Source organism: Hippichthys cyanospilos, chromosome 4 (genome assembly GCF_059441005.1).
Source record: "Hippichthys cyanospilos isolate Australia breed blue-spotted pipefish chromosome 4, RoL_Hcya_1.0, whole genome shotgun sequence".
In the NCBI taxonomy this organism is placed as follows: domain Eukaryota; kingdom Metazoa; phylum Chordata; class Actinopteri; order Syngnathiformes; family Syngnathidae; genus Hippichthys; species Hippichthys cyanospilos.
Genome location: NC_142372.1, coordinates 18,033,204 through 18,057,935, shown reverse-complemented (window position 1 = coordinate 18,057,935; position 24,732 = coordinate 18,033,204). Strand labels below are relative to the sequence as shown.

The following is a 24,732-nucleotide window of genomic DNA, read 5'->3' as shown; positions in this document are numbered from 1 at the left end:
AAAGGGAAATACAATATGAAAGTTTAGTCAGAGTGACGCAGGCCCAACGCCTCCTCACTAAATCAAGTGGTGGCGTTCACTTCAATTTCTTCCGTAGTTCGGCCATGCACTACCACAAAGAGTTTTGGAGGTCGTACAATATTTGTGAGAAGGGAGGAAGCAAGAACAATGTGTGGGTGGCTCGTTGTCAGCTCACCAAAAGAGAGGAGTGCTCATCTATCAGTGGGGAGGTTTCCTTAATAAGCATTCTGGCAAACTACATTTCTCATGCTGTCATTTATTTAACCTATATAGAGACTTAAAAACATTTCAGTCGGAGCAAATCAATGATATCGTGTTGTTCTCCGGATACCCGCACAGTCGGATCTAATTTGCAGTTAACATCACTTTTAATTGAAATGGATTCTTCAAAACAATCAACAGATTAATCGATTATTAAGTTAACTACGAGATGCAGGCCTAAACTGTTTCGTTACGTTCACTCGCAAGCGGTGCGTGTCGTGTGTGCGTCCACATAAGACAGACGCTTCAGGCAAAGCGCATTATCGTCTTTGTAAAGACCAGATTGTCCTTGTATCACGCCAGCGTGTATTTCCCCCGGCAAAGGAAGTCAAAGCAAACAGTTATTTTATCCAAGAAATCCATCTCTGTAAACAAAAGACATTTTCTCCGCGTGGTTCCTCGGCAGTCAGGTGTGCGTTGTTGGCTCTGCGCCACAAGTTTAATCACACAGCACAACATTTGCCTTGGACTCATGTGTCTTTGATCAGCGCCGTGGTTGACTAAGGAGAGGCTAGCGTATCCTCAACGAGAGGTAAACACGGCAAGCTGAGCTGCCAGACTTTTCCCCGAGGAGTCACAGCCTCACGTGAGTCGCCGCACCCCAATCCACCTGCAGCCACACGCAGCATAGCGCCAAGCCGCGCCGGACAAGGAGATGCTCCTCTCCCTGCGATATCCCGCTACTACTTTTGCGGTGACTCACTGTCTGGGCACGGGCAGCTTCTGACAGCGCTGGCTCTTTTCCATACTAATTGCCTCCAGATCACATGGAAAACAGGGAAACTTGCGGGGGGAAAAAAGCATGCGGGCCACTCACAAGGGAAATGTTCAATCAAGACGGGATGATTAAAAACAAACAAAAAACAAATACGTATATGTTTCTCTTACAAGGTGGCTTGATGCGAGATTGCGTGAGAGCGAAAACACGTAGTACAACATCTTTTTAACATCTATTTCAGTAGACCTGCTGGACATAGATTTGGCCCTTATTTTTCCCATCCATGCCTGTTTTTTCACGCTTTGCCAAGTGAGCCTTTCAAATCAAAACCAACTGATTGTACTGTTTATTGAGAAACCTTTAGGGCAGGGGTGTCCATTGTGTCAATTGCGGTCGACAGAGGGTCCACCTAGCTATTGTTAAATTAAAAAAAATTGAGAAAAAACATCAATCGAGAAAAAAGAACACTGCGTCATTTACATCCAACGCTGCCCACGCTGGGATCATCAGATCAACAAGTAGCAGATTGGTGTCACAACCTTGCGTCTGGGAGGAACTTCAAAATAAATGTGTTCCGATGCTGTTCGTTTCATACTTTACTTGATATCTCGCAATTTATTTTGAAACATTTTCTGGCTTCCCCAGAATATTCGGCCTATTGACAAAATGACACTGGATTGACAGACAGCGGATTCTTCCCAAGTCTCAGGCATTGTCTACATGTAGCCGGGGTTCCTGCAAATTGCCAGTAAATGGCTCAGTTTTGCCCTATTTGCTTTACATGGCTTTTTTTTTACTTCATCAAAACCAAATCTTTGAAAACCCCCGGCCAAAGTGGAGATTTGCAGAAGCCTCCGCTTTCGTGGTTGCGTGTAACCAGCTTAGAACGAAAATGTCTTTTTACCGCCAAAGACACAGATTTTGTGGCGGATGTTCTTTCTGATCGCCAAAATTTGGCGACACTACTGCCGCCTAGCGACTTGGCATGCTTGTAAGTGAATGAAACTGCACTGTACTGGATTCGTATAGATGCAATTTCTTTAAAAAAAATAAACAACAACGACGAGGGAGCGACGGCGGGTTTAAATAAGCTGGTTAAGACGGCCTCATTTAACTTCTGGGCCAATAAACAAACAAACAAAACCATATCTTGTCCCATAGTTACTGCCCAGTAAACGTGTCTATCCACTGGGAGATCATGGGATGTGGGCTGCTGGAAAAGCAGATCTCGGGGCAAAAAGGTTTGGGCATTCGGGCACCCCTGCTTTAGGGCGTGACTCCGCTTCTGTAAGCCTTTTGGCTCCTTGTGATATGTATGAGGGGGCTGTTCATACAGCAGCCAACAACACATACCTGCACATACTCAAAGAGTCAAAACAGACTATATCGACTCCAGAATGTAAACAGGTCACGGCTCATTTGACAAAAAGGCGCTGAAGAAATGCAAGTTGGCAAAATTAAACCATTCACTCTGCTTTGGGTTTACTGTGAAAGCTTTTATCATCGAGGCATGTATGCAGTTGGAGATATGGTCTGCTATTAATGGTCTGCAGGAGAGGAATCTGCTGAGCTGCCAAAGAATGCACTTGGATCCATCCGCTAACATGGTATGTACTTGATCATTGAGCTTAGTTTCCTTGTCATGTAAGCTACAGTACAATAGTGCGAGGATGTGCTGTGGAGAGTTAACAGAGGAGGACCAGCGTTTTAGACAGATGTGTTTGTATACTCTTGACAGAGCAAATATGTGCACATGTGCGAGATAAAATCACTGATGACTGCCAAAAGGAATAACGACAGGGCTCGCCGTTTATATAAGACTCACATTTGTTTGTCATTTAGGCCCCAATGCAGGCTTATTGTTCTCTAATTAGCCGGCGCGCCCCCCTGTGTCGCACACGTACGTTAAGTGTATCGCGATGAGGTGGCCTTCCGCAACCAAACGTTACCTCCGTCGAGCCTGTGAACGCCACTTTGTCGATGCCCATGTGCGAAGCGATCGCCGCTCCCGCCGTTGGCCCGAATCCCGGCAAAATATTGACGACTCCCGGCGGAAAGCCGGCCTGTCAAAACAATGTGAGAGGAAACAAGGCCTTAGCGGGGATGACAGCAGAGCCAAGTAAAACCACAGGCAGTGCGGGAGAATCCGGACCCAACCCAACCTCCCAAACAGCAGAAAACGTCAAAAGAGAGGAAGGACACAGACAGACAGTCTCCAGATTTGCAGGATGAGATAGAACAGGATAATATTGTTCTAATCTCATCACCGTACTTGAGATCCGCACACACATGAGGAATGACATGTACGGTACTTATTCATTTTTTCATTTCGCTTGATTCTTTTCTGGGCTTTTCTACCCTGTCCGGTGCCACCTTAGATGGATCGCCGCTCATTGTTTTTCATATCACAGTTGGGATGAGGATTCGGGATTTCAAAAGAAATGACAGTTTCATTATGGGAACTGCTTCTCAGTCAAAGTAATTATCAGTTCTGTTATCATTTCTCATTAGTAGACCAAATTAAATAATACAAATTACATGATGTGATTTATGTCATTCTTGTTATGCATATAATTGTATGGTATGCGTTAAATAATCATAATATGTATAATGTGTAATATGCATGATATGTACAGTGGAAACCCTTGGAAACCCTGGAAAACCCTGGAAACCCCACTTCTGTACACGAAATATTAACCTTACGAGTAGAAATTCTGCAAATTCTGCAAAATAATTTGTTAGCATCCACTTTGATATAGAAAACGATCATTGAACCATGAGTTGAAACAGTTAAAAAAAATTGAGGTGGGTACTGAATAACATCAACCCCCCCCCCCCCCCCCCAAAAAAAAAAATACCTTAACAAATGAGAATTCAATATTTAGTTGTTGTTTTTTTCTTTACCAAATAAACAACTATAATTGCTTTACAAACAGAAGTCAGGAAAACAGGTGATTCCCGAGAACACCGGAAGAACTTGGCGCTCTCTTTCTCTTTTGCAAAAAGAGTCTTGGCTTTTCTCCGATCGCTTATGATTGATAACGCTCTCACTGGTTTACATTTTAACACAAATTAAAATTGTGTCCGATCACTCAATTCATTGACAGAGTAATTGGTGACAATAGTCTATTCTAAAATCTTTGTTTTTCGACTTTCCCCTTCATAGTCGGAAAAGAATCATAATCGTCTGTATTGGTCCGAACATAGGTGTTTGTTACCTCCTTAACGAGGGCCGCCATGTAGAGGCAAGTGAGCGGTGTTTGCTCAGCAGGTTTGAGGATGACAGTGTTCCCACATGCCAGCGCCGGCCCCAACTTCCACGCCGTCATCATCAGAGGGAAGTTCCACTGTGCATGACACACATACATGTACACAGACAAAAGACATCATGCATTCAAACTGATTATACATTATCATTACATTACATTATGATCCTACACCGGGTGATCACAAGACAAATCGCAAAAAGGCATTCATTGCTCACCAGTCATTTACTCTCGCTTTCAGTCTGTCTAAACGGCCAAGTGAGAAAAAGTTCACTTCCTATCACAATATGGCCAAGCGGTGGACTTGCAACACCTTACTTGAACAGATATTGTTCACATGCCTTGAGATACGAGTTTAATTGTTCCCAATTGCCACAGGCCTGTTAGCATATTACAGTGAGAGGTCTAACCAATACAATATAAAAAAAACTTGCTTAACGCTTACCTCAAGGCACCACTATATATATATATATATATATATATATATATATATATATATATTTTTTTTTTTTTTTTTTGCAGAGATTATTATACTCACAGGGATAATTTGTCCACAAACTCCAATGGGCTCATATCTGGTAAACGTCAGATACTCTCCATCTGGGAAGGAACACGCGCACACACAAGGATAACAAGTTTATTCAACTCCGCTGTCGCTTTGGTTTTAATGCGCGAAACATGTGAAAACGGTCAGTCCGCATTGCCCCTTCATGCTCGTTCGTTAAGCGAATCCACCCACAACAATCCTGCTTCCTCTTACCCCTGTGAGAGATTACGTTGCGAGCAACACAAGGCATGTGTGTAACTGTTTTAAGGTCATGGACATGGTGTCATGCTGGAAAGGCTCTCTCATTCCTCTTGCATTACTTGAGGGTGTGCCACTCTCAGCAAACAATTGATTTTGGGAAACGTGTATAAATTTCCTAAAACAGCCCTCAGCTGACACCTTGCCTCAATATACATTTGGACAGCGATGATCAGTGGTTTGAATCATGGGAAAATAGCATAAGGAAAGAACTCAAAACATGCTGTTGTTATTTGGGGAATAAGCGATTGAACGTGTGCTAGTTGCTTAACTTCATTTTGGAAGATTAGAGCGTAAACCGTACCGACAAATGTGCGGAATATGAGGACAACGCCCATTCCTTTCACACTGTCCCTGTTGATCAGCATAATATTAGGAAAAGGCGAAAAACGTGTTGTTGATGGTTGTGTCCAAATACGAGCGCTCGAAGCATTGGGGCAGCGGGAATACCCGTGTTTGTTTTCTCTGGAAGTCTACGAGAGGAATAAAGATTCAACTAAAGCCCTGGGAAAGCGCTCACTGTGGTTGCTTTGGCAGCCGAGTACAAGAGAAGCTTTGAGAGGGACAATACAGCGGTATCGAGAGGTTTCCCAAGTCCTTTCTTATTCTTATTCGTATTTTTCCTCCTCTTTTAGTGCCGCCCGTTGAAAGCAGACAGCCTACTTTCCCCTTTCGCACCGCCGGACTCATCCCATTCACTGGCAACACTTGCGGCAGCCTCCTCGGGACAATAAATGATTGCTTCCCATTGATTGTGATTTTGGTATCTCATTTTAGGCCAAACCATTTTGGAATATAATCTAATTGTCGACATTTAATATGTGATCTTTTTTTTTCCCGAGGTATTTCGTGAAGGCGTTTAAAAGAGCGCGAAAGATGAGTTTCATTCGTTTCCAATCAGCGCTCGTAACTAAAAAAAACTTTCCCCAATTAAATGATGGAAAATGCCATCAATCTGCACCCCCACCATAGATAAATGAATAAATATTGTTGTCACGTGTATTTGAATGAGCAAAATCAAACGGTTCTTGTCATACTACATCAACTGAACGGCCATCGTGTTTTTCAGTTACTCTCAGCTCCTCGTTACAGAATATGCCGTTCTATGCGGCGGATAAAGAATACGGTGTATTGCTATATTATTTGTTGGCATGTGTGGTTGCATCCATGCCACATCAATACTAGTTAGAATTAGTACAAAACTAGAGAACTGAAATGCTGAGAGTGTAATTATTATTGTTTCACTTTTAGTTTGACAATAAACTTTAACTCTGAGTGGACCTCTCAAAAAACGTGCAAGAATTTTGCATGCATGAAAATATAGCAGAAAAATCAAAGATATCAAAATGTTCTCCTCGCGAGACAAGGGATGGCTATGGCCACCACGTAGCGCTGCCTCTGGTTATATTATAGCACGTACAGTACGTCAAGTACTACATAAACAGAAAACGAGAACACTTCCAAATTAAACTGCGAACTGTGTTGTGCACACGATAAATCTGTGTATCGAACATGCCAGATCATAAATCAAATTTGCCTCAGTGGGATAAAATCGACTGCAATTGCTGTTAAATGCCAAAACACACCTATAATGACACTCTGTTTTCATAATAAGCAGCCGTGTTCTGGGACTCTGGATATGATAACACATTATTTTAATGGTGATATTGTGATGAGTTCACTTTGTCCTTACCCATAGGAATGGAAGTGCCGTGGATCTTGTCTGCGTACCCAGCAAAGTATCTCAATGTCTTTATGGTCCCTTGAAGGTCCACAAAAAGGGTGGTCAAGAAAGGCTTCCCACTGTTGAGCGACTCAATAGTCTGAGGAGAGATGGAGGGAGGACGGGGCCATTTGAGAAATATGTTGAATAACCTTGTGCTCCTCATGTATAACTCCATACTGCTCCAGTTTTTGCACCCACCCTTGGCTGAAATGTGAACCTAAGATAATACTACATTTCCAACACAGCCGCAAAGTTACAGTTATATGTTTCTCCACTGGGGGAAGACATTTTATTTGTTTTTGCTTGACACAGAAGTAAGTCAAATGTGCTTTTTATCAGGCATAATAGAGTATTAAATAACCAGGAAAAAAAACAACATAAAGATAAACGGACAGAGTCCAAGAATAATGGATCAACTCGAGTTTCATTGCAGTATGAAGACCACAAATTATTTAGATGAAACAGATAAATTAAATGTCTTCTTACAGCTAAATAGATGCTGTCTCTCTCCACCAGATCAGCCAGCTTGGAGAGCAGTCGGCCCCGTTCGGATGCATCCATCCTTCGCCACACTGAGCCCAGTGAAAAGGCCAGACGTGCAGCCTGCACTGCTTTATCAACATCGGCCTGGCATTGGGATGAAGGTAACAAATTCAGGATTTCACCTTAAAGAAACTCCCCCGCTGTTTTGACTGGTTTCAAATACCGGGAAATTAAGTAAACAACCTTATCTGCTTCTTGGACGTCACAGATCTGCTCCCCGGTTGCTGGGTTGACAGCTGGAAAGACCTTCCCACTGACGGAGTCCTGCCACTCGTTATTGATAAAAATCTGGAATGAAAAAAAAAACAGATTTAAAGAATAAAACTTGTTAATACTAAAAATGCAAGCAATAAAACATAATAACGTATGTGTGGCCAGTGAAAAACAAAGAGAAGTGGGCGTGTTTACACATTTGGGGAGTCATTAGCGCAAACGCTCAATCACCCAATCACCCAATCAGATGGCCAAGCAGTGAATTACCTCCAGATCTTATTGAACACAAATTGTTTGTAACATATCACATATAGGATTCAACAAAACCATTAAGAGCTTTACAGGTGAAAAGGTAACATTTTAAAATTCATCGTAAAATGAGCCTGTGCAAAGAGTAGCAGTTTTTGCAGTTAATCCTCAACTCAATTTAAAAACTCAAGTCAACTCTACACCAAGATTTGTGACCACGGGCATGATCAGATTAATCAATTCTATTTGTCTACAAGGTGCGCACAGGTTGAGAATTAGCTGCCAGGCACTCTACTAGGTCCCGTAAATAATGTGTAATACGGCACGATGTCTTTCAAGGAACACAGGTTTCCGTAGTAAGAGGACACGGTCGGCAAAAAAAGACCAGTGACATGTTGAAACTCTGCAAATAAACGCCAGGGTCATTTGTCTCCAGTCACAGGGCGATTTTAGTCATCAGCATAAAAAGGATCTTTATTCACATCACTCAGGGAGAGCAGGTACAAAGAAAAAATAATCAGCCCAGAATGGAACCTTGGTGTACTCCACGTGAAAGAGAAGAAGATGAGGACTGAAATTCGCCAAGGGAAACATAAAAACTTCTTTTCTTAGTCTTAGTTGTCATCGTAATGTGTGAGTGTTACGCATTACAAGTGGAGTATTTATGGCTGCGTTTTGGCTGCAGGACGTAGCATTATTTTGCACATCCAGACTCTTGCGTAAAGGATGTGGGAGAATCTCTGGAAATGTTGCCTGAGGATTCCTGCGTGTTCACCACGGCTCTCTTGGGAGTACTCCACCATCCAGACAAATGGGGTGGGGGTGTGGAGAATGGCAGAAGGGTGGGGGGGGCACAGATAAATCCCTATCAGACACCAGACTCCCATCCGCCATCCCCCTCAAGCGCACGTTTCACAACATCACTGTTCGTTTACGATATCATAAAACACGTGCCGCACTTGGTCTCTGTGATGCGTTAAAGCGAACCTCGCGTTAAACAACCACCTGGGATCCCGTACATGGTATATGATATGCAATCTTTATGGGCATCACCAAAACAAATTCCAAGAATCCCCGTTCAAGACTTTGGTGTTAAAAGGCTGGAAAGAATGCTGCGATATGAAATCCTTAACGCTCTTCCCTCCAGAAAATACAAAATATTGTTAGACATGTTTAGATCCATTAGGAAGACTCTTTTTAATGGCTGTCACTCTTTGATAGATGGAGCTCAAAAAGCAACATCTGCTGGCTCCAGTCGTTTTGTGTTTACACTCTTCCTGTTTTTCTTCTTTGGAAAAACGCAAATGGACTCAGAACAAACCTGATAGCGCTACTCAAGTTTCTGACTTCCCAAGTTTGCCCCCTGAAACTAAAGTCACTGAGTGTAATGGAACCTCTGAAACCCAGTATCGGAATTTGGCAGAAATATTCACAAAAACACACCTCTTTTATTGTTCCAAGTTTAATCGGTCATGCATGATGTCACGCAATACCTCAGCAGACCGTGCTGGGTCAGCTCGAATCGACAAACCTCACGATGGATGCACCAAATTTTCGGCCACTGAAAAGTTTCTCCTTTTATTGACCATTGGCATGCAAACCTTCTATTTCTTTTTTCCATTTTTTTTATGATTGGCTTACAAATCAGAAACTGACTCGACTGCACACAGACACAAATCGACATCCAGACAAACACGTTTTCCTTCAATTTCCGTAAAAGAAACGTGACGGCCTCCGTCTGAGCTGTGCTCCCAGTGTGATATAATTAGCTAGACTACGATGATATACAAGAAATGGATAAACAAGATATAGAACACTTTTAATTACATCTTATTTAAATTCATAGTGGGGTTTTAAAATTAATCATAAAAATATTACACACTGGGACTTGAAATAACTTTGCTGTTTCATTTTTTGTTTTGTTTTTGACAGTATATTGTTGCATTCCGGCTCACTCCAGACTTTCTGTGTAGAGTGTGCATGTCCTCCCCGTGCTCGCAAGGCTTCCCTCTGGGCACGCATTTCAAGCACATGCATGAAAGTCCATTGTGAGGCGATGTGAGAAAAAAGTTTTGTTTTCCGTTTCTGATTATGGTTTCGCCAAACATTTTCGTTTCGCCGAATGACCAACCGTTACTAGTTCTCTCTTCCGAGGGCACGTTCAGCATCAACAAGGGTTGTTGCAAGAAGAATCGTTCCTTTAGTCTTTGAGCTTTTTTGTATGTTAGTTTCTACTTGTATGGAAAAATTAACTTTGTTTTCCTAAATATGTGAAATGACCGGAAGGTGCTTAAAGGAAAGTTTTTTTTTAATATTAAAAATACTTCTGAACATCTCCCCGATGCATCATTTTTCCCCCGAACTTTGGCAACGGTTATTTCTGACTATCTTTTACAAGCGGAAAAAAATGTTACATGTAAGACCTTTTTTACAGTTTCGAGAGCTACTCCAACATTTCATGCTCGACGCTCACATCAGCAATACTTGTCGTTGGGTGACGATATCAGTTTGGAAAAGCCGGCTCGAAATCATTTTAGGATGTGCCGTCTAGTCCGCTGTCGCCTTTTTTTGATGATTGAATTAAATGAAAAACATGAAGTGTGGTGGATTTTCACAAATAGTGTTGGGTCAAGAAAGCTAGAGGTAACTGTAACATGCTCGGAAGTCTGAAAAAGACTGAAAAACGTCTTCTTTCTGTCATGCAGAACACGAAGGTGCTCAGTATCAGTGCACGCCACCTGAGAGAAAGGTACGCTCCGGAAGCCCTCTTCTCAGGCGCTCCTTTGTTCCGGTGACCCTGGCGCACAGGCCAGCGAGGCTTGTCTCAACCAGTCAAGTATTCTCAGGCGCCTTCCATCAGAGGCCACCTTTAATCTGCCGCTCATTAAGAGCACTTCATAAAATTGTCAGGAACGATAAGTAGCAGCGGGGCCAGCTACAAAAACACAAAGTCCCGGAGAGCACTGAATTAGTTTTTGAATTTATAGTCTCCACTGAAGTGGGGAGTCCTAAATCAGCCGAGCCCCCCTGACAGCCTGAACAGTCCCGGCAAGAATGCAGACGGTGGGTAGCTTTGTGCGTGGCGTAACCCCTCTCACAAGGCGCTGCTAAAAGGAGAAGCGCGAGAGGAGCGGAGCGAGCCGCCATCTAAATCACGCTAAGAAAAGGACACGTTTGGCTCGGCCCTTCTTCGGCCTCGGACTGGTGTTAAGACTTTTGTCTGGTTCCATTGAAGAGCTTGATTGAGATGACAGGGCCGCCGAGTAAATCAACTCTCGAGGTTTACGAAAATTGCTTTTAGGATCATTTGGAAGAAGGGCAAAGAGCGCAAGAGTGAGAAAACAAGAGCAAGAGCGCACATTTTCAAATGACAAATTGTGTTTTCTTTCCCATCCCCTGCGGGGGCGCCGCCGTGCATTCACATGATGCCTTCGCGTTCGGGAAAAACAATTCTCACACTCGTTTTACCGTCGCGTATTATGACTTTTGAAGTCTTACGTACTACCAGCGTTGCCTCTGTTTTCCTCACTTGGCAGGGATGTTTCTTCAATGCAGATATGCGGTAGTTATGCATATGTATCGTGATGACATGCGTGAGCCTAAAATATGTAAACTGACATTGATTTTAAGCCACGACCCTTTTCCCCCAGAACAATAAAATACTCTATGCAGCTTGCAATTGTATTGAAACGTTTTCACCGCAGCAAATTTCTTTTCAGTCATGTGCAATTTAGTTATTGTGTGGATCAACTGTCCTAGATTTTCAGGTTTAATATTAACCAAGGGACGAACTTATTTATGCTGTTATATAAGAATTCTTCATCACATGGCACTCGATGTTCTTCAAAGTAAAACAATCCGACCACAGGCATCAAAGCTAAAACTTTTTTTTTTTTTTTTTGCTGATGTTAACAATTTATGGCCCTTTAAATGCTTTTCATGCAACTATTTGCTATAATAATTGTTACTTTATTGCAGCATTATCATAATTTATGGACTGAGGCCAGAGGTGTTTTCCAACCTACGCACAAAATTGAATTACAACATGTTGACAGCATCATATGAATGTGTAATCGATTGATCTACGGTAATTTTTAAATCATTTTAAAGGACTTTTAACCATTTACCTTCTGCTATATTTAAGAGCATTGGGAGGAATTGTGCTGTTTTATTTTTGTTATCAAATAATTAGAAAATAATATTAGAAAGAGACAACATCCATCCTGTCCGTCGTAGATTTGCTCAAATGCGAAGTTCTCTTGAGTTTAATTTGGAAAAGAGCTTTGCTATGGCTCGCTACATTAGCATTTTATTGCTGTCGGTAGCTGTGGCTGTAATCGCAGCTGGATGTTTTGCATTTATGTGGTGGGCTAAACTGGTGCTGCTTCTGTGGTAAGCAAGCTCTTTTGAAGACTGCATATCATTCTACTTTTATCAAAGTTGCCATCATGGCTTTTTTTTTTTTTTTTTAAGTTTCCCATTTATCGGAAAGACAACTCTTCCTTCTGTGCCTGAACTGGCACAGCCAACCTACAATAGGAGGTTGTGCCAAACTTGATGATTTACCTTTGTTTGCCAAGAGCCAAAAACTCAAGCACAAGAATTCTGATGGATAAAAATCGATTTAATTAGCATACAGAAAGCAAAAAGTAAAAAAAAAAAAAAAAAAGTTAAAGAATAATTATATCAGTCAAATTAATATATTTTTTTTGCCCCCTTGTAAAATTACACCTCAAAATTGAAACAAACTTTCATACAGCGCGTATGGGAAGAGGCTGAAAAAAGCTTCATTCTCATATTCAATACCGGCAGGTCAGTACGGGCCAGCCTTGTGTGGAAGATATACCTAGAAGATTATGTTGTGAGCTGCTGTGCATATCGTCTTCTCATGCACTGGCGTGTGGATCCCTTTTTTTTTTTTTTTTTTTTTTTTTTACCTTTTTGGGGGGTTTTTGACAGATGACTGCATACAGAAAATCTAAAGTATGCTAGTCACCTTTAATTTTTCAACAGGGTAAATAGTAAGATAAGCAAAAAAAAACTGAGACATGACAAAATAACTGTAATATCCAACTAGAAAAGATTCGGCCCTGCACAGAGCAGCAACAAAGTCACATCTCTACATTCAGAATTAAAGTTGGACCAATCTATTGTAAGATAACCAGGAATAAAGGAATTCTGATATCTACAGGATCATTAGCTTTAGGACTCACCAAACCTTTTCCCCTCAATTCCACCTGTGCACAAAATAATGACCCAAATGACTGGGAATTTAATTTAGAAAAGAAAAAAAAAACACAACTTCTATCAAAGACATTTTTTAAGGATGATTAGCAATGAATTCTTTTGACAGCTCTTATATTGTAGGCGTGTTTTAAGCAGTTAGCACTCCTAAAATACGTGTTATTTTATAGAATGAAGCTGATTACGGAGGCCACAGAGCAACTGCAAACAACAAAATAAATCTCCCTTGCCTCCCTCCAAAGGCTTTCAATCACCATTCACACCATGGGAGTCATAAAGATTAAAACAATGTACACAATTATTTCGGCACGTTGTACGATTCAGATGGTAATTCGGTCTCTTAAATGCATTGTGCTATTTAGTTTGGCAGATCCTGCAGCCGTAAATGACGTCATTTAAGCTGAGACCCCACCTCTGAGCACGTTCTTTTATTTAATATTAACGAGGCATCGTGTGTGCTTTGGTGGGATAATTTGTTTTAAATGAATGGGCGGTGATGGGAAGAATTAAGAAGAGTGAAAATAAGCTGAAGCGGCCAGTGAAACATCTGTTTGGCCGCTACAGCTCAGCAGCTCACGGCAGGAAAAATATGCAGCAGTACACACTTTTTGTCTTTTTTTTTTTTTTGTGGTTTGTTTAAATGGACACACTTGAGTGGAGGTAAGGGGGGTGAAAGGGTGCAAGAGTGTGTGAATGTATGATTCACAACACACCAAGATTCCACAGTCTTATACTCGAACACCTGTGAGTCTCGTCTGTGCAGGAAGTTTCATATCCTCCTCTGTCATGTGACCGACCATTTCCTCTTTCCGAGTGGATAGGTCGCTCATAATTACTGCAGTTACATGTGAGCATTTTCTTCCGCCGTGTTTGACCCCGCAGACAATGCCACCCGGCATTCATGTGGGCTGCGGCAGAGCCCGATGTCACCGACTACACGTCTTTGTTTAGGTTCTGTGTGTCTGTAATTGTATAGTTCCCACTTGGGAGGAGAAAACACATTTGACACAAGTAAAAATTCTTCTGAGTGAAAAACTGGTACCTGCAAATTTTGTGAGTCATCCAGCCATCATTCATTATAGTCTGTAAAGGTTGATTTGAGACAACTTGATTTGTTCTTGTTTCTTAAAACAACATCAAGTGTATCGGAATGGAAATGCAGATGTGGCATCGTAATAAAAAAGTGGCGCTATAATAACGTCAGACAGACACAAATGAAAAAGGGTTTCTAAAAGTGACCCTGGTAATTTACAGTAATATTAGTTATTCTTTGCAGATGATAAAGAATATATGCCCGTAAATATTGTAACATCGCACTGTTGGTGTTTCAAATAACCCTTGCTTGAACTGTTATGACACTACCACATAGATAGTATTCAATAGATTAAAGCTATAAAGCCATAAACACAATAACGCAATAATTACATCACATGTGATTTTCTTCAAGTTCAATCACAACAATGATGCTAGTTCTCTCTGTTTTTGTCTTTGTTTTCCATTGTGTTAGCACTAAGGTCTCGATTCGACGTAAGAACATTATTGTGCTTTGGTAGAATGCACAAATGTTGAATTACTTTTGCTTTGTTTAACTTTGAGTAGCAATAAATAGCTTAAAGTGTCTTTATTTGAAGAAGTGATCATAATTACCAAACTATTACTTGTTGTGAAGTGACTTGAGTTTGCAGCCAAGACACAGCTCTCATAGCTCGTTATTTTTTTTTCCAAACTCTGTCGAGCGCGTTAACAAAAACTCTTGGAATTTGGGTTATTTGTAAATCAAGATACTACAGTAAGTTGTTGTTAAATACGACACAATGGTTATATTCGCGAGTCACAATGAAGTACAACTATTCCACAAGTGGCGGAACGATTTTGAAAAGTAATCTAAGTTTCAATGTCACGAGTGTGATTTCATTAGACTAGACACATCTGTCTTACAATAAATAGAAGAGAATAGAATAGAAACACACCAAACAAGTGTGGCGTAAACATATGCCAATACGTAAATCATAAAGTACATCAATCTTAATGCAAATCAATCTACAGCTTTGTCACTTAAACGTTTGTATTTCATGAAACAATGAATCATTACGTAAACGTGCACTGTACTTCTTGAACGCTGACTTTAAATTACTTTAAAAAAAATAATAAAGAGCCTGCCAACGGACCGAAATGAAACATCCCCCCGAAATATATGCTTCTACTAACATTGCCATGTCAATTTGAGGCTGGGCTGATGATCTGTTTTTGGCGTGTCATTTTTCATGCCTCTCCATCATTGCCGAAAGCGTAGGTGAAAGAAATATTTAAAGATGTTGTTCTACGCATGGGATGAGTGAATGGGGTGATAGGGGGGCAAGCAATCATTTCACGTTGAAGACATGTGATGCTTTTCAACAGACAAATAAACATCTTGAAAAGCGCTTGCGTCTTGCGCTCGCCGGGGGGAAGGAACTGATTCTAGCAGATTTATGAAGCCCAGTGTTTTTCCGAAGCACACCTCCAGGATTTACACGTTCGCCGTCGGGAGGCCTGCAGAAGTAGGGTCTCGTAGGAAGTGAACGGAGCGGCCTCCCTGTCACCGGCCTTCCCCTCGGACGTGATTAAGAGGCGGGGGACGGCATGTTGACATGTGTGCGCTACCACCCAAATTTACATGGGCTGCACAAGCGGGCATTTCACACCAACGGACATCTAAATGACGCCGAGCACTTAAACCGTCACAATCGAGGAGATACGCTTTAGACTTGAGATGTGGCTGCGTGTGTGCGCGGGCGAGGAGATTGTGCAAGGCAAGCGGAGGGAGGGGAGACTCGGGTGGGGAGGGGGGGGATTCTCGCTGTGCTGCTCGTGATAAATCATCGGGTTGCACAGTATCCCCTAACTTGCTCTGTGTTTGATCTTGATGGCAGCGAGATGGTGGTTTTGAAGTGAAAAAGTCCAGAACTGCAGGTCAGACTCTGGCGAAGCAGGGCCAAGCACCCACATGGTGAAGCCGCCTCATAATTTACACCCGGGTGGACAGCGCCGAGCATCGCGGAACCCCTCCCGAATCCCCGTCTGTACTATCTCAATCAGTGACGGATTGATGGAGCCCCTTCTTCATCCAGAGTGAGTGCGTGTCTGTGTACAAACACGCACTCTGCACGGGCAGCCAGGTTGCGCGGCGCAGGTTTCTATGGTGAAAGTGCGCTCGCTATTTATGACTGGCGAACAGATCCCAAACAAAATGGGACGCTATTCTCTAGCCCACATTGTAAGTACACATTAAACCGCCCGTTTGTCAACAGTGGGCAGCTTAATTGCTCCTCACATGCTCATTACTAAACAAATTTCTAAATTGGATGGCCACAAAAAAAAAATGTGACTGTCCTTAAACATGCCCATTTATTTATGGGACGTGAATCAGCTGACTAAAAAAATATTCTGCAACATTTTATGATTATAATAATACTAGTAAGGGATAAAGAATAACAGCCATTATTAGTAGTTACGGAAAAATCGGAAAATACATTGCTTGTAGCACTAGATACAAAATAATTCTAACAGTAATATATAATCCTTTTGTTGAAAAAAGTTAAGTGCTGTAACGTGTGATGTCACCAAAAATGAAGTTGAGGTTTAATTCATCAAAGTGGGATACGTGGGCGCCCTCTAGTGATCTGCAAAAGAATCACTGAATTAAATCCCATTAATTAAATGCATGAGATTCCAAAGATTAAAACAAGAAATCAAATGAAACACTTAAAAACTTGACTTTACTGATTTAGTACAATACATTTACGCTTATTTAAATTTGCTTTGATATACATTTTAGGGATTGTTAATTTTCTCTGGTATTTATTTTGGGGGTTTTATAATACATTAATTCCATTTATTTTTAATATTGTTTAAAATAATTCTGTATATTTAAGTGCAGTGTGAATATTCAAATCCAGTTTTAGGAATAAAACTTCTTGTTTTGTTGAACAATTGCAGTATTATATTGATTTGTTGGTGGTTTTTTGTCATACTTAGCAAAACAATTTTTGTAGTAGTTCTACAAAAAGCAGTTTAGTACTTAGTGTATAAACTTTGAGAAGCACTAGGTTTTTTTTAAGGTACTGTCTCAATTTACTTTAAAAAAATATGTTTGCTATAATTTTTTTAGTAGAGGTAAGTGAACTCTGGACTGTCTCTGTTGATGTGTTTTCTTGCGTGTGTGTGTGTGTGTGTGTGTGTGTGTGTGTGTGTGTGTGCGTCATCAAAGTAAAAAAAATATATATGCAATTATCATATTAGGCTATTACTGTATTGCACTTAACTTTTAAAAATAAACAGTACTTTAAAATGTTTTGTACTCAAAAGTAAACTACAGCCATACTATCCTATAAAAATATATATATACAGTATAGTAATGAACTGTAAAAAAAAAAAATCATTAACATTTTTAGAGTTAAGTTTAATTCTAATATGGCGGAAGTGCTGTAAACTTTATTTATATTTAAAGAAGTCAAGTTAGAAATTTGCCCAGGTCACATGGCCAAACCCAAATAACATGAGCCATGACTAATTGTAACCTGAACCTTTAGGTACTGTGATGCCAATTTCTGTCGACAGCAAGTGTCTTTTGTCTTGGCTATAAGATGGATAAAAATGGATAACTGATATTGTCTTATATCAGAAAGCATTAGGTTTCTACTTGTAAATCTGTGAATTATGTCCCACTGACATGTCTACAGAATAGAGAGATTAAAGCTAGGTAACAAACATTCTTCCTACAGTGAGCGTCTCCTTCCTTCTTTTGCCAGCAAAAAGTGTCAGTATCATCTATCATGGCTCCCTTTATTTATGGCTTCCGTCGTGGTCCCGACAACCTTTAAACAGTTTGCGTCTTGTAAGCCAGCTGTCGGAGGCTCCACGCTATGGAAATGCGGGGGCGGGAGAGGGCGAGCACGGTGACTAAAGAAGAACCTTCATCGCATAGAGTTTTTGGCTGGTCAGTCAAAGAGACTAGCTTTCATTTTTTTTCTTGGTAAAGATTTCAATGGGGCGTTACAAGTGCTTCCCACTGAGCGCAGTTCCCGACTGGGTGAAAAGGACAAGGAGCAAACGTCAATGGCCCCAAGCCGCCTTTATCATCAATAACGATACTGTATCAGCTCGATGTGAGATGTTCGCAGGGTCACTCAGATGTCACTGTTGCATTGCGACGTATTGTTTGTGCAACGGCTGGGCGAGGCAATGACTGTGACACTGACCATATCATCTTCGATTGTGTTTGGGACATTGCGGCGTTACAGAACATTTTGTCAATTTTCAAATCATCCATGCACAAAATGTAGAAGCATGCATTGTTAATTCCGTGTGGCCTGTCCTGAGACAAAATGTAAGTGAAACAAATGGTTTTCTTTTCTATTTTCTCTTGCTGTTCATGACCTACTCGCATATAAAATAGAACATAAAATCAGCTTTAAGTAATCTTTTGATTTTGTGGGTGTGTCTTCTTTGCAACAATTTCAAATGAAATTGCTTAACTATCCCCTGAAGGTGTGTCTTGGAACTCCTTTACAAAAACCTGAACCACATGACTCAGCAGAAATTACTTCTTCAAACTAATTGTACGAACAATCTTGTAGACTTGCTTCTATTTTTTTTATTTTTTTTTACATTTCTTTTTTCGGACGGAAACCAACTCATCCCATTCAGTCATATTATCATACAAAGACATTAATATCCTAGCTGCTTATTATAATAGCGCCCTGCGATTGGGTGGCAACCGAGGCTGTCCCCCGCCTACTGCCAAAAGCCTGCCGGGATAGGCACCGGTAAGCCTGCAACCCTCGCAACGTGTTCAAATAAATAGTCAATTTCTCAAAAACGCTTGTGCCGAAATTGCGGTCCAATTTTAGAATGGCCACTATTCATCAGGCCGCATGCTTGTAAAGAAAGCCGTAAGGGAGGCGCGTAGTTGCATCGCGGGCCGGTGAGCCTCAACGCTCCCTCCCAGTCAGCAGGGTGGACAACAGGAGAGCCCACGCTAGGGGTGCCCATAAATCAGAGGCCTTGTGCCCCCCGTGTCCACCAAACCATCCGGGACTGGATGATCCAAATTCCTTGGGGTTAATTCACCAAGTCGCTCCCAAACATTTCCTCCTGTACGAGGGAACGGAAGAACGGCTCGGGGCCGACACACGCACACACAACATCCTCCGCAGCGCTCTGACCTTTGCACTTGTGGCACCAAGGTATGTGTTAAGAGTGCAATTATAGAACTGAATGGACTTACACCACACTATCATCCAGCATTGCCCTTTAATCTCGCTATCGTAAAAAATAAAAAAAACACTTGTTCCCAATTGTGTCGGGAAGTAACTAAATACAGTACAAAGTACAAATACTTCATTACTGTACTTAAGTAGACTTTTCAGGTATCCTGTATTACGAGTGCTTTAAATGTAGATTCGCCAACAGATAACTCATTTCTATTCCTTAGTGTTGAAATAGGCTAACGGTAGTCACTTTTATTCAATGTCCATTGACACGACATAAAACAGACGTACATTAGAGAGTGTTTAAGACCTTGATTGAATGAGATCTTAAGGGGGAAAATCTTATTGTACCCCAGGCCAGCCGAAAACCTAAAACCCTTCGGCATTCGAAAATTCTCTAAGGAAAAAAAAATACATAGTGTCAAGTTGATAGCATAATTACCCAAATCATTTTGAATTGATTTTAACAATATCAATAAAAAATATAGCTTCCTGAAATTAATTGTATTTCTTTGTCTATTATCGCTGACCCAAGTCATGGTATTAAGGTGAGGCTGATTCAAAGCAACCAGACGTCCTTGTTGTTTTTGTTTTTTTTTAAAAAGGCAACATTTCCTTAGGTAACTATGCTATGGTTTACTTTACTGCTTGTGATACAACTCTGACCTCTTTTTTCAAAGAATTTACAAGCTGTTTTTTTTTCTCAGGGAGAGCATCAGTTAAATTTGAATTTGTTGTGGGTTTTCAGGTTAATAATGTACACATAGGTAGCATTTTGGAATGTACTGTACTGTTCAGATACTCAGTGAGTGTATTTACCAATCGCTGACTTAGGATACTTATTCCTCACTTCACAACATAAACAAAATTGTGAAGACACATTTTTTTTTTTTGATCACACAGATGTCAAGTTTTAGCATGATTTTTTTTAACCTGAGAATCTTGTGTCTTTGTGCCAGATTATGAAAACAAAAATTGTTTTTTTCTTCCAAATTCAGAGTTTGTTCTTGTTTGAGTCTAGACAAATAAGTGAAATCTTAGCTCTCTCTTAGGTGAGTGTATGAGAGTATTTTTAAATAAGATTTAGTATTTATGCCACCTCTGGTAACCAACTTATCGATCAGGTCGGTAGCCTTGTCCTGTGCATGAGCTTTGCTCGCAACACAATAGAATTTACTCAAGTTTGTTAGAGAAAATAATGAGATTTGAAACATATCGTCCGCCTATTAACAAAATTGCCTAACTCATTTTTCAGAATAAAGAATCAAATCAGTCAAAAATAAATAAAAAATACCATTGTATTGGTAAAAATGCTTTTAAGTTAAGAATTTATCGTTACTCTGTCATTTTTTATTTACTGTCACAATGTCAATAAAAAATGGCAATGCACTTGGCTAAAATTGTTCTTTATGTTTGTATAGCTTGTCAGTCAGGGCGCAGTAATCTGCAAAGGTCAAATCGAGGAAACTGGAAAGTTTTTTCTTGTTTTGCAAAAATGTTCAAAACAACCATGTCAATTATGCCCGTTAGGCTATTGAGATCTGTATTTGAGGCCAAGACACAGATCAAAATCTGGTCATACTTGTCCATTGACAATAGACCCTGCGTTGACAAAATATTGAATTACTCAGCAAAAATATGCAATAAGGTTAAATTGAACATTATTTAGGCGGTGGTGCAGCTCATGTTGCTTCACAACTCAAATCAACATCTTCGCGTGACTCCATTCTCCAGCTGTTTCTCCATCTCTGTCCTCCTCCCACGTTCAGAAACATTTGCGATATCGCTACGCGCTCCAGCTAAACATATGTCATTCTATCATTAGCATTTCACAGACAGCTTTCTTGTGAGCGAGGAGACCACACATGCAAAGATTTCACTTTCACCTTTCCACACAGATGCTTCTTAAAATGATTGACAGCAATCTTAGTTACGCAAAATGAACGAGTTACACGCCAGTGATCAGTGTAAACACACACACGGCTACTCGGGCAGTGAAACTCTATCATCATTGTGGACTTTTGTTGCTAGTAATTTTAAATCTGACACTTTAATGGTGGCTTTGTGTTATTCATGCATGAAGGCTTTCAAATGCACATAATGCAAACAATAGAAAAAAAATAAAAAGTGCACACTCTCAGTACAGGATGCCACAATTCTACTTTTGTGAAGATAATAACGCACCTGCCAGAGTGGTTTTAATTCACTAATGTGTACTACTGTTGCTGTAGTTTTCTAACTTTAAAATAAACGATGAAGAGTTTGTTTTATAGTTCTTGAAAGCTATTGCATTTTATTTAAGCTTTGCATAATTTTTAACATTTACTTTTAAATAAACAATTGAATTAAATAACTGCACACGCTGAGAGCTGTTTCTAATATTTTGTAGCAAAATGAGGTAACCAAAAATGGGCTACGGGAGGCAAATCACAGCTCGACTTAACATTAAATCAAACACAATAAAATATTGAATAGGTCAAAACTTAGCCATAACAGTTGTTACATATTTATTCATATTTTGAATCTCTGAACATTTGTAGTGGATTAATAGACTCCGGAGTGTAAAATCAATGCAGCCTGTGTTGATAAGAAAACACATGTTATGAATTGAATTCTTTGAAAAGGGGGTCAATATATGTGATTTAGACTGTTTTAACTCAAACTTCCAAAATGCATCGAATGCATCGCCTCTTTCAGTGATGTACAGCGTTTATAGATATTTTAAAATGCCAGAATTAAGTTTTCACTTCCAATTCGCACTTTACTTCGGCTCTAACACCTTTTCAAGATTTTACTCAGCAAAGAGTTAACTGATTACAACTTTCCGACTTTTTGAAGTGCGACAACAGCGCATCGGAGAGGGTGGAAGCGTCTTGAGCGGGCGAAGAACGCAAGGTGGAGGACTGACCTTGGTGTACTTGATCTCCGGGTTGGGTACCGGCGTGGGCATGAGCTGCAGGGATGCCATGAGAGCGGCCGGATCGCTCTTCACCTCGCCGGGCATGTGGATCTCACTGGAAGTCATCGCGGCGTTGCTTTTCGCCTATCTTTTGCGTCCCCCCACGGCCGAGCGAGCAAGGAAGACAACGCTGCTGTGGACTTTGGGCTTTTCCTTCCGTGGGTTTATAGCCAGGTGTCAGCCGAGGCTCACTTTCATTGGGCCGACACCAGAAGGGCTGTCCTTTCTTTTCCTCCATTTTTTTTTTTTTTTGCAAACTACCTCTCCACTCCACACTAGTCCGCAAATTTACATAAAGTTAAGGAGGTGGAACGCACGCACCACGCCCACTCGTCGTTGATTCACTCCTCATCGTCACCGCTTCTCTTTCCATACCGTTTGCTTTTAAACTTCCACGTAATGATCTTTTTTTCTTCCTGTTTTCTTGCGTTCGTTTTTCCCCGTGCGTGCATTTTTAATCTCCCACTTCCACGCGCACTCCTTCGACACCTTCATTGTGTGCCACTATTTCCTCAGTGACACGGGGGTGCCAAACGACCATCGACCTCTCTAAAATGTCATGCAAATGAGCACTACACTATTACTACCACCACTATTCTGCACTACTTACTCCTACAGGTGATAATCCTCCACACGTAGCGCCTCCATTCAGCCTCGCAATAAACATCCAAAAATAGCGTCTTTTGATAAAATCACAGCTTGTCCACCAACACCACCTCAATTTCTACTAATACCACATTATTCTTTTACCGTCACTGCTATTTAAAGCTGTTACTCAGAGGTGGGTGGAGTACACACAAATTGTATTCAAGTAAGAGTATTTATATGACTCCAGTAAAAGTCATTTTAAAAAGTGTTAAAAGTAATGACTTGAGTGATAATTCAATGGAAAAAAGTACGTAGTATGAACGTCAAATAGACATAGTATGAATGTGCAACTTTTAACGTCATCCACCGATATAATATTAACAATAAAGTTTTGTAAAACTTCGTATTAAGACAGATTCGGCCAAAGTTCAAAGTTGTTTACACTTTTTTTTTTTTTTTTTTTTTAGCAATATTTGCTTCAGGCATATATAGAAAGCTACGTTCTGGACTTACTGTACTGAAATAAAATAAATTAAAAGTATTTTGCATTGAAACTTCTCTGACGACTATCCGAAAAGTTACTTCAATAAAAGTAATGGAGTTAATGTAGCGATTACTAAGTAAATAAATCAAACATTAAAAAGCATCTCGCATTGAAACTACTCTGTCAAGACACAATATATTACCCAAATTATTTGAGTGAATTAAAGTAAATGTAGCTTATTACTTACCACTTCTACAATTACTGATGCTACTATTACTACAACTACCACCACTACAACTGCTATTAGTGCTTCTATTTCAATTGATATTTCCATTCATAGCTTTGAAACCACAGCCTCTAGTACTGACATTATCAGTGCTAATGGTACTAATACTTTGTTACCTTGTTGTCATATAGCAGAATAATATGTTATGACTCTCACAACCATAACCAGCCCCTCACCACCCCTACTACAAACATACTATTTTGACCACTACTCTTACGACTACCTCTACTACCACTGATACTTCAATCGCCCCAGGTACTTGTATTAAATACTGCTATTACTACGTTTACAACTGATAAAGTATTTCAACTGATATATTTACAATTTTTAATACACCATTGTTGTAGTGATAGGATTATTACCACGACAATCACCGTCACAACTGCTGCTACTCCTATTACCACCACTACAAGAAATACTAGTACTGTACTATTACAGATGCTGCTGCTACCATCGGTTCTGGCACTATCACCATCAGCACGAGTACTATTACTGACACTACCACACTACTGCCTTTACCATTACTACTACCTGTACTCAACTACTAGTTTTCTAATATATTTCCTACAATCACTACTACTATGAATAGTAGCAGTAATACTTATTTTAGCAGCAGAACGATTACTACTTCCGGTCAACCTCCCACTCTTTCTGTACTTGTACTGGGACTACAACACTTACCCTCAGTGCATTTAATATTACTGGAGTGATACTATCACTGATATATCTACCACTGTTCATTGTATTATTTCTGATAAACTACTGCTACTAGCTCTACTACTGCAAATACTAGCACCACCACCTGACACTAGTACAACCACTGAAAATAATAGCGGCACGACTTCGACCACCGCCATTAAGACTAGTAACTTTGTCTACAACTGATGCGAACACTGATTGTTATGCAACCGCAGGTACTTTTGTAATCGCTGATACGACAGCTGCTATCTTTAGTTTGAATCCAACAACTACTCCCAAGTTTTGTGCACGTGTCACTCAGAGAAGACACATGTACCCCGAACACAGTCCTGCAAACTTTAACAAGTTCTAATATGAAAAGATTGAGTGAGGATGTTGATGATGACGCTAATGATGACGAAGATGAGGATGAAATGTCC

At 40.5% G+C, this 24,732-nt stretch overlaps 1 protein-coding gene across 1 annotated transcript in view; it reads right to left on the bottom strand.

The window, feature by feature from the left end:
* The window catches only part of aldh1a2 (aldehyde dehydrogenase 1 family, member A2), a 28,920-nt gene extending 6,481 nt beyond the window's left edge, over nt 1-22,439 (bottom strand). The window contains exons 1-7 of the mRNA XM_088413085.1: nt 22,206-22,439; nt 7,524-7,628; nt 7,284-7,424; nt 6,765-6,894; nt 4,805-4,866; nt 4,219-4,347; nt 2,950-3,063 (exon numbers count right to left, since the gene is read on the bottom strand). Of these exons, the coding sequence (XP_088269211.1) occupies nt 2,950-3,063; nt 4,219-4,347; nt 4,805-4,866; nt 6,765-6,894; nt 7,284-7,424; nt 7,524-7,628; nt 22,206-22,322 (798 nt within the window). The 5' untranslated portion in view covers nt 22,323-22,439. The remainder of the gene's footprint in view (nt 1-2,949; nt 3,064-4,218; nt 4,348-4,804; nt 4,867-6,764; nt 6,895-7,283; nt 7,425-7,523; nt 7,629-22,205) is intronic.
* Nucleotides 22,440-24,732: the final 2,293 nt, after the last annotated feature.